General features: G+C 36.5%; 1 protein-coding gene across 11 annotated transcripts in view; it reads right to left on the reverse strand.

Moving 5' to 3' along the window:
- CTNNA3 (catenin alpha 3) overlaps positions 1 to 14,334 on the reverse strand; it is a 523,550-nt gene that overhangs the window by 504,395 nt on the left and 4,821 nt on the right. For 9 of the 11 annotated variants that reach the window (XR_005821804.1, XR_005821805.1, XM_040564586.1 and 6 more), the window contains exon 2: positions 4,551 to 4,657. Coding sequence is in view for 9 of the 11 variants with exons in the window: in XM_040564586.1 (XP_040420520.1) it covers positions 4,551 to 4,657 (107 nt within the window). In the remaining 2 variants the exon portion in view is untranslated. Of the gene's footprint in view, positions 1 to 4,550; positions 4,658 to 10,939; positions 11,127 to 14,334 lie in introns of those variants that run through there. The other 2 variants (XM_040564584.1, XM_040564585.1) reach the window with 2 other exon arrangements.

Raw genomic sequence — 14,334 nt, forward strand, 5'->3', positions numbered from 1 at the left:
AGCCTTGACCCTTATTTCATTCATGTAAAATCTGGGGATAGAGAACTAGAACCAGCCACTTAACATCAGTTGCTATGGCATATCAAGAGGAAGAAAGCAACATAAATTATATTTATACTGGGTCATATTATTAAAAAGGATTTGGGTGTTCTTCTACTCAGCCACAAAAGAAAGTAAACGCAAGTATTTATTGCACATAAACCAGCCAGCTGGTAGAGAATATATTGGGAATAACAACTTAAGTATCTTTAAAAAAACACTACGACATTATTTCTGGAGCATTTAGCGTGGCTTCAATGATCATAGTCTAAAGAGACAATTTATAAACTGATACTTCTAACAAGAAGTTAAAATTTGACAGCTAGCTCTTGGCTCGTGGCAGTTAATACAAAAAAAACTCAGTTCACTAGCACAAAACCCCAATGAGGAATGCAAAAACTTTATGCTGATCTTACACATAGAACTGAACTACACAGCAGCTAATAAAGCATGTTCTTCTGAGCCACTGTCCACACAGGTTTCACATCAGTAGTAGAATATGCCATCAAAATTACAGCATTGTAAGGAAAAAAGGAAAAGAAAAAACAAGTGAACCATACCCCATTCGTCCCGCTCATGTCCAACTGTATTTCACAGTTCTTGTCATACAGATACACGCCCTTATTACCATACACAACATGGGTGTTTCCCAGCATTCAGTGGAAATCAATACCATTGGTTATTTTGTGTTTTGGGGAAATCTGCTGTAGGTACAACATTTTTTTCAGGTGTGGTTTTTAAGCCCCATATGCCACCACAGCTACAAATCTGAGTCACTGTTACCAGTTACTGCCATTATTTATTAGGATGTCACTATCGGGTTGCTTTCTCATTTTTGTCATGATTATCAGTGAATTCCTAAGGAACTGCGCAGCAGTTCTTCCAATGCTATATTCAGTTTCTGACCAGCCTTTAAAATACAATCTTTTAATATTGCAGTATTAAAGGAAAACTATCTTAACACCTTGAATACCAAAAGATTTGATTCACCTTTGTTATTATTATAGAAGTATTTTAAAGCATCAATCATGGAACATTCTACCAATGTTGAAAAAGTATTTAGTTCAGTAACAGCAATCCCTGGACATTTAAAAAACAATATACGAAATCAGCAATCTAATAACAATGGCAGAAGCACCTGCTCACTGTTTCAAACGCTAACCATCCTTTGAGGCTCAAGTTTGAAAATAAATAACAGTGCTGCCCATACAAATAAATACTGGTCGCCAGGACAGGCGACCCAAACTGACCAAAGGGATGTCCCATACCATATGGCGTCATCCTCAGCCATAAAAGCTGGGATAAAGGAGGAGGAAGGGGAAAACATTCTGAGTGATGGTGTTTGTCCTCCCAAGAAACCCTCATAAGGCCTGCTTTGCTGGAGTGGCTGAACATCTGCCTGCTGATGGAAGTAGTGAATCAGCTCCTTGTTTTTGTTTGCTTGCACACACAGCTTTTGTTCTGCCTACAGTCTATCTCAACACCCAAGTTCTCGCATCTTTACCTTTCTGATTCTCTCTCCCATCCCACCTTGGGAACATGAATGAACACTTCACTCTATGTGGTACTTAGCTGCCTGCTGGGGTTAAACCACAACACTATGGAAGCAATTGATACCTGAACATAACTATTATCACTTTGCTAATTTTACTACTCAAGGATTAAACAGATTTCACTCTGAGGATGAGATAGAGGATATTTTCCATTACATTATTTTATTAGTAAGTCTAGGACAAGCATGACAGTTATTAGATACTAGGTATGATAATGAAAATACTTTATGATCTACCTATTGCTTCACACCACTTGCTCCACTGAAGGATACGTCTCTGACAGAAGCCCAGAATTCAAGAAAGACTGTTTGTCTAACCTTGTTCCAAATGTACATCAAAGCAGCCGTCAGCCAAATTTTGACAGTGTTCATTTTTTTATGTGCCAGTGCATTTACCAGAAAACCTCCTCAGAGAACTGTATTTAAAAGCCTTCCTTTCAAACCTGCTGTCCCCAAAACACCTGGAAAAAAATAAAAGCCGTGGACAAAGAGAACCCTTTGTGATCACCGCTGTCAGCTGCAGACTGCAAGGAAGAGATGGAATCTAGCCAACTCATTTCTAAAGTGACTTCCACACAGGCTTATTTATTATTTCCTCCTATATTGATGCCATTAACCAAATGATTGTCCTAAGACTTAATGTAATTGGAGCATCATACACTTCCACAGTCTTTTTCCTAACAGAGCTTCAGAAGTCTCCTACATAAATCAAAATACAAATCTCTAAAGTTATCTGTGTTCAAAGCAGCAGCTGCTAAGTGAATCAGGCCAGGGTACCTGAGTACTCTTGTGCTATCTGTAACAGGTCTGACTCTTTCTAATCATAGGTAAGTTTTCATTTATTACCTGTCTAGCAACTTAATCATCCTTCAGTGAATGTTAGTTCTTGATCTCTGCTTTTGCATTTTCAACTTAGGTTTACTCCCTCTTCAAAATTGCAAGTTCCCCTTCCACAGTTGTTACAAAACAAAGCAATAATGTTATAGGGAAAAAGTCAAAATTGTATTCTCTGAGCCAATGGGGTTTCCATTTTTAACATTGAAGCTTTTTATAGACACTTCAGAGTATTTATTTTTTAATATATTAGATGGTTTATTGTGTTGTTCTGAGACTGTATTTGTTTTATCGTGTTTCTTTGATCCAACAAAACTCAGGCCAAAATATAAATTTATTAATTTCTTGTAAAAATGCCCAGCGTTGCAGCTGCCTGAGCACAGGCTGACCTAGCAGCACATTAAGAGATGGTTTCAGAATGCAGTCTATCAAGACTTGTAAGCCTACCACTCAAACTAAATTTTAAAGTTCATCCACATACAATGGTCCATCTTGACAACTTCCCACAAACCACTGAGCTGTTACTGAGGTTTTAAACACTGCCAATCACACCCATACAAAAATAAATAAAAGGAAGACACAAGAGTAAGAGGCAGCTCAGTTAATAAAAGCTTAAACTGAAGAAACTATAAAAAGAAAAGGTTACTTTCTGAAAAAGAGAATTTTCCAGAAAGAACAATTGAGTAAGGAAGGAAAAGAACATCAAGTCAAAAATGAAAGAAGAAATTTCCGAGACAATCATGAAAAAAAATGGATGAGAGAGATAGGCAAAGGCAAATGATTCAAATGAGGAAAATACAGCTTTGGTGAAGAGATACTTATTTCAATGAATTGTTTGTTTTTTAAAAGAAATTCTTCTTAGGACATCCATTATAAAACACAATCAGCACCTCTTTACTTTTCCTAGTTTTTAGACCATGTACAGAGAACTTCTAGAATAAATGAACTTTCTGTTGAACTGCAAATCAACATAAGAATCATCATCACATGAAATGTACTCTATATTTTCTTGTACTTATCTTTCATCTCCATATTCTTCTTTCCTCCAATCGTATCATTATATGCTGCCTCTTTGATTGTATAATCCAACAGTACCTCTATCTGATCACAACCCTTTGGCAAGCTCAGGGAACCAGCATGCAGAGGACTGGCTCCCAGAACAATGTATGACAGATACCAGAGCAGTGTATGACAAGAAGTGCACTCCTGGAATAAAAATTTACCATAAAACAAGGTTGCTGAGTGCAATCAAAAAATGCCAATTAATGAGCTGTACAAAAATACTTTTCCTTTAATACTTGTTCAACAACAGTATTAACCTTAATTAAAATGATGATTTAATCTTTTTTAAATAGGGAAGTTGCAATTAGAAAAAAACTGAAATAACAGAAAACTTGGTAAATACTTAAATAAACTTAAATACTTAAATAAACTACACATTCCCAATTCTTACACGTCTATAAACAGAAGAACAGCCAGAATACATGCTCAAGTCTGGCTTTGCTCTATTTACACAGTCATTCTCCCAGTAAGTTTTTCCTGTTTATGCTTATTAGCATATACTGTTTAATAAAAAGTTACTGTCTTTAGCAGGCATTACTCAATGAGCTTGGAAATATATTAATCAACCAATCACAGAAACTATTTCATAGCCATTATACCTGGACATCTTCACAACCTGAAAAACTACGAAGTACTCTTTGCATATTACCAAATGAATAAGAGATCTGAATGTGAAGTCACACTTTTTTGTGCCTACCCAAACTGCAGCCAGAACAATGACTGCCATGTAAATATTCCCTGAGGCACCAGGAAGAAGACTACTAAATAAGCAGTGTACAGCTGTGACAACTAGTTTGATCTGCAACATCTTGGCAAAGCTGAAGGACAGTGATAGTCTGGTATCTTTGTGATACATGTAACTGACTAATTGAAGCATGTTCTTCAACATGTTTGCCCTAAGTAAAATGAAAAGAATATTCAAAATAGAAGAGGTCCTTTCTGTTCCTTACCCTGTAACATATTGCTGCAGAGGCCTGAACACACTTAGCAACCCACTTATCTTCTTATAAGCAACCCACTTATCTTCTTATTTTCTAACTTATTTTCTGCGGTATTAAAATACCTGAATTATCAATGGTTCCAGTAATTTTTCCACTGTAAACGTCTGGATGTGCAGATCCTGAGGATCAATTTTCAGTTTAACGCTTGGCACTTTTGTTGACATTTCACCTAGGTACAAAGCAAAAAAATGCAATAAGTAATTATTAGCCATAACAGCTCATTGCCCTCTGTCAGCACCCAGAGACTGCTTGCTGGAGTAGATTTGGCTCCACAACTGGCTTAGGATTTCAAGAGATACAATTAAGGTTGTTATTACTTGCTTCCTAATTGTGAAAAAAATACAAAAAAAACTTGCACAAACTGAAATAACAGATTTTAAAAATATACAATTGTCTTTTGAGATTTCTAAATTGACTATGTATTAAAAATTATGAGAATAATGCATTATAAGCCCTTTCAATATAAATTCTCTAGTAGTAAATGAAATTGAGCTATAAAGAAAACAATACATTGCATTATCAAATCTATTGCAAAAATTGCATTACTGAATTTATCACAGAAGAAAAACACTACTGCTATGTCTACAACACCTATATCTTATTCCACATGTTCAATCACAATGGTCATAATAAACAGTTTGAGAACACAAACACAGAGCAGCTCCTAGAAGGCTTGGTAATTAATGACCAGAGTAAGTGAAACATTTAGTTATAAAATAACCTGTTATAGCAAATATTTTTAAAGTGTTAAGGCAGATTAAGTCAAGAAAACTTATAACTGAAGTCAGTAAGATGGAATTAAAGCTAAGTAAGGGCTTTAAAGTGAATCAATCATTCATTAGGAGCTTGATCCAAAGCCCACTGATGTTAATTTCAGGGTTTTCACTCAGTTCACCAGGTCCTAGTTGAGGCCTTTAGCTGCAGTGAATTGTGCTTGTGCCAGCAAAGAATTATAACCATGCTTTAGTAGGAATGCAACTAATTATTGCTCCGAAATAAAAGACTTAATTTTCCAGCAACTTAGGTTTCCATAAAACATAGCTCTGCAAAGCCTTTTTATCCAATAAAGACTTCAAACACACAAGTAATGGATATCTGTCCTTTTTAAGCAGGACTTATTAGAACCATTGATGCTGTATAATAAAGTAATAAGGTAGTTCGTCTGTGCAAGCTAAAAAGATATATTGTCACCTTCTGGTGAACCTAGCATTGATTTAACACAACACTGTAGATTTAAGGTTTCTATACCAAATCGTATAGGAATTGTGCCAAATTATTTCATAATAGGTATACACATTTCACTTGCAGAGATAAAAAGATAGTACGAACAATATATTAAAGCATTAATGGTAGAGATAAATTAGGTTTTTGCCATTCCCAGTAATGGTTATACACAAGTACTAAGTTTAGTGCTTTACTGTAAACTACACAAGATGCAGCTCTAGGTTCCCCACAATTCAGTTGCACACAATCAGTTGAGAGTATGCAAAGAACTGATTTTTCAGTTTTAACTCTATTTCCAAGTCAAAAGATATAAAACAAAAACCTGACATGAAGTTGACTAGAATTACTCTTTTTCTTCCATAGAAATTTGCAGAAAAAGAGAACTTTAGAAATGTCAACACTAATCATTTGGCCATATTTTATACATTTAGTTCTTAGACACTTGTAACAAAAAACAAGGAAACCAAAATTGCTGGCATCTGTGGTTCTCTTTCTGTCCAAAGAATTGGTAAGTAGACTACTCCCCCAGTTTTAAGAGACTCCAATGCAACTTACCCTTCTGTTTGAAGGGAACTGACCCTGCACACACACCATCATTCACCACTTCAGAAATGCAGATGTCTCTTAGTCAAAGGGGCTGCAGCTCTTCTGCTAGCTCAGACTAACGTGTGTATCTCATGGGATAAAGTTGTATGTACACCAAGAATACAAATCCCACCTCTTATTCCCACAACCTCATTGCAACCATTAGAAATGGATTTGAGCTGGATGACTCAGTATCTTCTGCTGATTCTTTTCCACTCGGTGTAAAGTACTTATTTATCCATTTAGCTAGGACAGGAACAGGTTAAAAACACAGTGTAGCTGTAGACACTGGTGGCTAAGGAATGCTCCCAGAAAGCAAAATACTTTGTTTCCAGACGTTGTTCAAGTAGTGTTTTCAGTATTTCAGACCAATGAGAACCAGGAAAGGCAGAAGACATCAGAAGTTAAACTCAAAATACATACAGGCACATTCAACACAATAAACATCTTACTGGATCAGCATAACAGTCCATCCAGCTCAGTATGCTTGTCATGGCCAGGCTACACAGTGAGGACATGCAAGCCTGTCTATTTCCTATGGTTCAGTCTTCCCATACACGTCCAGCATCCAGAACCGTTTGAGGGATATCAGAAGGCATATCCCTAACCTAGGATCCATTTAAGGACACACTTTTTATTAATTTGACAGATCTTTTCAAACTTTCACATGGAAAACTGAAAAGAAGAAAGTAAAATCTCACACGTAGTTGTCAAAATGGTAATATTTAAAAGCTCAATAAATCTAGAGGAAAAAGCATTGACATTAAAAGTTTATGGAGATGGACTCTTTATCAGGAAGTGCAGTGATAGCACAAGGGATAATACCTTTAAACTAAAAGAGGGTAGATTTAGATTAGTTATTCAAAGGAAATTCTTTACTGTGAGGGTGGTGACGCACTGACCCAGGTTGGCCAGAGAAACTGTGAATGCCCCATCCCTGGGAGTGTTTAAGGCCAGGTTGGGTGAGGCTTGGAACAACCTGGTCTGGTGGGATGGGTCCCTGCCTATGGCAGGGGAGTTAGAACTAATCCCTTCCAACTGAAACCGCTCCATGATGGGTGAAAAAGGGAGAGCTGGAAGAGAGCAACTCCGTATCCAAGGAGCAGTCCACTGCACAGAAACAACAGAAACCAACCATTTCCCATCTGACTGGTAACCATCTGGCAACTGAAAACACTGGGGACAGAGGCATTATTAATGCTTTGTTTGGTGGCTTACCAGTCCTAGCTCTCTATTGTACCTATTAGTCAACAAACAATTGTTTTGCACTCTATAGTTTATGTCCCATTTTCAGAGTCACCTTATACGGTAGAAGATGCCCACACAAAAGCGACCAGGAAAGACACAGTCAAAATTTAAAAGTTGTGGGTTTTGTTTTTTTTCTAGGGCAAATCAATTTTATTATTCAAATACGATGGCACCATGCATCTGACTGGTAAAAATACATGGTATATGCATACCCTGAGGCCAATACTGGAACTGGTTTAGAAAAACACTTACATGGTTTCAATTATCTGTATTCAGGAAAATATTTCCTAAATGCTTACATTCTAATATTTAGAAGTAACCACTTTCTCCTCAACCCTTCATAGGTTGTTCCAGAGCATAAGACCAGATTATATAAATTAACACTGCTCCTGAAAAACTGTCAGTGAGAGCCAGTCCCCATTAAAAAGTGGGCATAACTACTTACATGGAAGCATCCAGATTCTGGCTCCATTAGAAACATTTCAATAACAAAACGGTAACAGGTGAACCAGCAATTAATTGCACCTGGAAACCCTATATGGCAAGCACAAAATTGCTGAAGCCAAAGGCATTACACTCAGGTAATGCATCTGAGCAGCACCCAGTTTTAATCCGTATTAATTATTTCAAGTCCACTGAATCATTTTAATGAAGCTGCAGCCATCTGCAAGTTTTGCTACACACTAAAGCGGGGCCTGTGATTCATTCCTAGACTTTCATCCTGTCACAGAACTAGATTTGGTCTCTCAATGAACTGAAATTAACACTGACATTAGGGCACAATTTGACTCATGACTAAATATTCTGTTTATTTCATCCTTATCACAGCCACAGCCTTGACTTTTTGTAAGGAGAGCTAAATTCAGGCAAGAAATAGTGGGCAACTACCTCGGCTGGCATCCTGACAAAGTAATCTTAACAGTATCTGTTTATACTTCTCTTCTGCTAGGACTGCATTTATTGTTTCAAAGCTCAGCTCGTTTCTTTGAGTTCTAATTGCAATACAATTTTTGAAAACTGACAATGACTTTCTAAGACTACAAAGCTGTGCTGAGAATAAAAATGTAGGTTGTGTGTGCACGTTATCCTCATTTCTGTAACTTGTGACTCCACCTTTCAATTTAACAGTTCTTTCAGCTTCACAAATCTGCAGTTAACTATACCACATGTACCCAAACATTAAAATACTTCAGATCACCTTTATCACTCAGTAACATTCAGTCGTAGAAAAGGATATCTTGAATGTGAAACGTTAAAAATATATGTTTTAAAAACAAAGTCATTGTTTAGGATAAAAGTTTTATAATACCTGCTACACTCCCTGGCTTCTTTATATTGCATTCCTCTTCGATTGCTGAATTTGCATTCCTATTTAATAGCTGTTTAACTTGTCTCGTCCGTAATACAACAGTAGTGCATACACTTTTGGTTGATGTTGCAGTACTGGCACACAGAGCATACGTCATTTCTGTACCTACCTGTCAGCACGCTGGTACAGCCCATATAACAAAGAAGCACCCACACTGCTGGAAAGTTTTTTCTGCGGCATTCACCACTGAATAAAAAGGCCATTTAATTCAATAAAAGACTCTCCTCCAAATTCTACAGGACTGCATCAAACAAACCATATCCTTAAAAAGAAGTCTTTTCTTGCTATATGCAATTCATGAATTTAGTGGTCCTCTAAACCACTACAATGAATCTCCCTTCTACTCACATCAAAAAAAAGTTTGTTTTAAATATGATATTGCTGGTTCACAACCCCCATCTTTGACATGATTTTCGCAAGCCTCCCAGAATACGGGTACATTTTGAAATCCATCACAACAGTTGCAAATGGATTATATTGATTGTTGTGAATTCTTTCTGGGCAAAGATATGCATCAGTTGCAAGGGGACAAGTAAGAACTGGATATAGACAGCATTTCATGCTTCTACTGAGATTTGAAGAAACCACAAGATGATTGCCAGGTTATTTTTTCTGCACATACAGTCATGCTTTAAGTTTGTAGAGACTTCAAGTCACTGGTAGAAGGGTATTAACAGCTGCTCTACTCAAAATTCAGAAGTTAGACCTTTGCTGCTTGCAGCAAGAGCTGCCCCCTTTTTCTCTCCGGGCATCTTCCTACACTACAGATCACCTCTGACGGTCAGACCTCTTATAAAATTTGGCAGATTAAGTACAGTTTAATTATAGTCACTTCCTCTTACTAAAGATCATTCTGCTCCAGCATCCTACCACTGAACAGTCTCAAATTTGCAAAATGTTACAAATCCAATCGCATTTTTGAGGATCAGAAAAAACTCCACATGCTTTGACTTTACCTTCTGTGTTTTTAGATTGTTAAAACATAGCATGTTGCATAACATAGATATTTTTATTCTTTGCTCCAGTCCTCACTCAGCTGGCTTTTCAACTCAACAATGGCTTTTTTAAGTTGCTTTCTCGAAATTTTCATTATATTCTAAGGCATAATCTATTTAAAAGGCTCAATTCCTGATTCTAGTTGTTCCTCCCCCTACAATTCTAATGCTTCCTTTACGCAGCCAAAATAGGAAAATAAATTTGCAAGCAAATGCAGTAAAGAGTGCAAACTTTTTATTGATACTCTGACCATGTATCTTTAACTTATCGATCTCTTCATTAGTGTTATTTATCATATTAGTAAATCAGTATTTTTTTTAAAATATAGTATACTATGAGACAGAAAGAAAAATATGCAGGCAGTAAAGATCATTCTGTGGCTTTTCTCTGACATTTCCACTTAGAAAGTAAACATCTGACCTTCCACAACTTCTTCATAAAGCAAAGAAATTTAGGTCATAACACACAGATGATTAGATTTTTTTTTGAAATATATAGCTACTCCCATATTATATGCCCTCTAACTACAGCACAGATCTTGACTGTAAGATATTTTGGTAAAAGCCTGCTATAACCTCACACTTGGTTACATTAACCTTTACAGTAGGCAATTTCAGCACTGTAGACCAACAGCTCTTACAACACTTAGGATGTTAAGCATGTGTCACAAGATACAGTTCTGTCTCCGAACAGCCAGAAAAGCAACCACCTGCACACTTCTACAAGTGCTGCGACCTTAAAACAAGAATTTTGTCTTGTCAGCAGAGGCATCCAAACTGGAAATGCCAAGTGTTCTGGTGTAAGAAAAAAAGACACTCCAAAGACAAGTGAAAGTTTATATCAACCTGCAACATAATGTGAACACAGACATAGTCTGAAAACTGCAGGTAGTAAGTAAACTGTATACAGGCATAGATGAACTAGTCAGTGTCAGAAGGCAGAGCCAAAGATATTCTGCAAGTTAGGAAAAGTTAACTTTAGAACCCATTTCCTGCTAAGTCATTACAAAACTAATAGCACATCACTCACCTATCCTAGAATACAAACGGTCCATATTCAGAACTAAAGCAACTGCCTATTAAATATCCTTGTGTTAGGAGCTTCAGTGCAACTGTCTGGCTCACTATTTGGCTTCTGAGGCATCTGCAAGGGACTGCCTGACAAGCTCTCCAGTGTATTTCAGGATGACTGACACGACACAGCGGCTGCTGAAGGGGTGGCAGGGGGATGGGCATCCTTAAAGCTATATTCGAGTGCAGAAATATGTAAAAAAAGAAAAAGGTTAAAAACCCTTTTAATAAAAACAAATTTGAACAATTAAATGACATGAAACATGCCATTACTCATACTTCTGGTGCTTATTTCTTGCGATTTTAAGCATGGCTATTGTTTCCCCATACATTTTGGTTGTACGCCAACTTCTGTCTCAAGGCAATGACTCAGACTTTTGAACTGGACAGCAAAAGGATTCATAAGGCTCTTACCCAGTCACTTGGCACCAAATTTGTTTTCTTTTCCCCCCATTGTATGTTATTCAACACCGGCATACAATATATTATCCTATCAATTTCATAAAATGCACAGGCCTATAGGGTAGATAAGTATTTGTGAACAAGATACACGTGCATAGCACACCCGAGGATTTCTAAGACATGATTCATTGCTGAGAGTATTTAAAAGAATGTTTCATCTTTAATTCATATTTATTATGTAATAGCTCCATCAATTGGTGAAAACACCATTTTTTTTAATTTGTAATCAGTTTTTGCTACAGAGTAAAGTATAGGAAGAACAAATCAGGTTTTACAGCAGCAACAAAAACAGTGGCTGTATTTTTATTTAATCCTCTAGCTGATGCATGAAAAAAAAAAAGATATTCAGAAACACAGGAATTTTCTGTTAAAATGTACAAGTTGTGTTTCAAAATAATAGCATGGACTTTCCTGTTTTAATGCCTGCTGTATTTCAAGGGCCAGACCACGCACTGGAATGGAACAATACTTCCAACACTGGGGGAGAATATCATTCATTTAACACTGGAGAAAATCCTTAATGCACCTGGCAAATCAGATTTCCATATAAAGCTGTCAGGTTACACCCTAACTACTTCAGATTGTCATTTCTTATCATTAGCAACAGGAAAAACATCTGCTAAAGCAAAGGCAGCACAAAGAAAAGAATAGCCAGAGAACTGACGAAGGTGGAAAGAATTGACTAACTGAAGGCTACTAACAGTCTTTGCATTTAGAGGTACATTTACAATGAAGTAGCCAAAAGATATTTTTAATGCTGAGGGTAAAAATAAAATAAAATAAAATAAAATAAAATAAAATAAAATAAAATAAAATAAAATAAAATAAAATAAAATAAAATAAAATAAAATAAGTATTTATTGTGAAATTTTTTCACCCCTCTGTGTTTCATTCTTTTTAATCCTTTGGCCAACTTCAACTACATCTGAAAAACAGAATTCCAATGGACACAAGATTTCTACCAAATTTTTCAACATTGTTCTCAGCATAAATAACTAGAGATTATCATACATGATCCCTTAAAATGAATCTACCAAGAAAAAGAATGCAGTATTGGCCTAGTTCTTACTGGATACAGAAGAATCCACATGGTGAGGAACAGCTTGTGACTGAACTAATGGTATGAAAAGCTTCAGTTAAGGTTTATAGAAAAAAATGTTTGAGATGGGGAACACATTATACCTCAGTCAGTGAACATGTCTCTTGCAAAATGTCTGACATCTAGTGAGATACCAAGTTATGATTTTTCCCAGGATTGTAACATTCTGGATGTGCTCTTTTCCTTGAGAAACAGTCATGCCTACTTTTCATATAGTGCATTCCATCAAAGCACTTTTGCATGCAGAGGTCATCTCTCAATACTTAAGTCAAGCAAAGAGAATCCCCAAGAAAAGTTATTTGCTTATGACCATACAGAATGCCAGTGGCAGAATCAGGGATGCAACTCCCTAGTCGCTAGAGCACCTTACTCCCACTTTAACTGTGGCCAATAAAAGAGGCTCAAGAGTGAAAAAACATTTCTGACCACAATTTGTAATATAAATCTAAAGAATATAATTTCTTCTTCCATATTCAGGTCAAAGTTACTCAGACACTATTATTTGTTATTCTCAGTAACATCAGCTAACACATTCTTCTCCCTTAAATATACTATCAAAATTACTGCCTTGGTTGAATGCGCTCTCCCACAGCCAGTTGCAACACACTGACGAGCTCTAGGAGACATTCCAGCAGAGGTGTGAATCCTATGGTCTGACCAGCTGCACAGCAGTTGGCTTTGCACTAGCATGCCAGACTCAACCATGTGTCATGCCAGACACTTCAACCAACAACTATCCAGAAATGTGTGCTATGGTCCCAAGTCTACAGCCTCAGCAAGAAAAACCTCCTCCACTGAGGTTATCACTATAGAAACTTGCAGGTCTGACAGTGTTGCTATTTTATTAGCAGTAAACTAAATAATTCCCCTGATATCACTGAAATTCTAGAGGATATACACCACTGAGAACAGAATCCAAACACTCCTTCTTGGTTTATAGATACTTTAACAATCCTATATTCCTAACACTTCCTTCCAAGGTACATTTTTCCAGGAATTGAATTTTTGTGTCTCAGAACTACAGTTGTAATGTTTAAGATACCAAAACAGAAACTACTTCAGAAAAAAAGAAAGCAGCATGACATCAAATGGCACCATTTCATTCAAAAAGAGAAGGTTTTCATGAATATTTTACCAAAGAATACAGAGTGGGTCTGAAAAAAAGAATATATATATATGTATTTTACATATGAACGAACCTCTGGGCTATTTTCATTGCATGCACTTTGACCCTTGAACAAGCACCCCTTTCTCTTTAAGTGGCTTACAGTTCCTCCATGGATGGCTATCCTGTGCTGGTAATGATAGGTTAAGAAGGTTTGGCTTCAAGCCCTCCCCTTTGTTATCACTTTTAAAGTGTTCCTATCTCTATTCAGAACCAGAGACTGTTCAAATAAAGTTCAAGTTGACCTTCCACTAAAAATAGGATATTGTTCAGCTCATGGGAGAAAAAAAAAACACATCACTAAACAACAATTTCCACGATGCACTACTGTAAGATTTAATGTTTTTCCTGTTAAGTATAGCTCCTCCATTTATCCTTTTTGTTATTTGTTGGGGGTTATCTACTACAACATTTATAATGTTTTGTGTAACAAATGTTTATTTCTTACTCCATTGCAATGAGTTAAAAATGTTTTTCCCCTTCTTTGTAGGATTGCTAATTTTCAGAAGAGAATGTTTCATACCCACACGTTACCCATGATGCTTCACCATCATGTACCATTTTATGCAACTATTTTCAAATTAATATAATCCGTAGAGATTTACATTCTTCATCTTCTTCAGCAACC

This window comes from Cygnus olor, chromosome 7 (genome assembly GCF_009769625.2).
Source record: "Cygnus olor isolate bCygOlo1 chromosome 7, bCygOlo1.pri.v2, whole genome shotgun sequence".
Taxonomy (NCBI): domain Eukaryota; kingdom Metazoa; phylum Chordata; class Aves; order Anseriformes; family Anatidae; genus Cygnus; species Cygnus olor.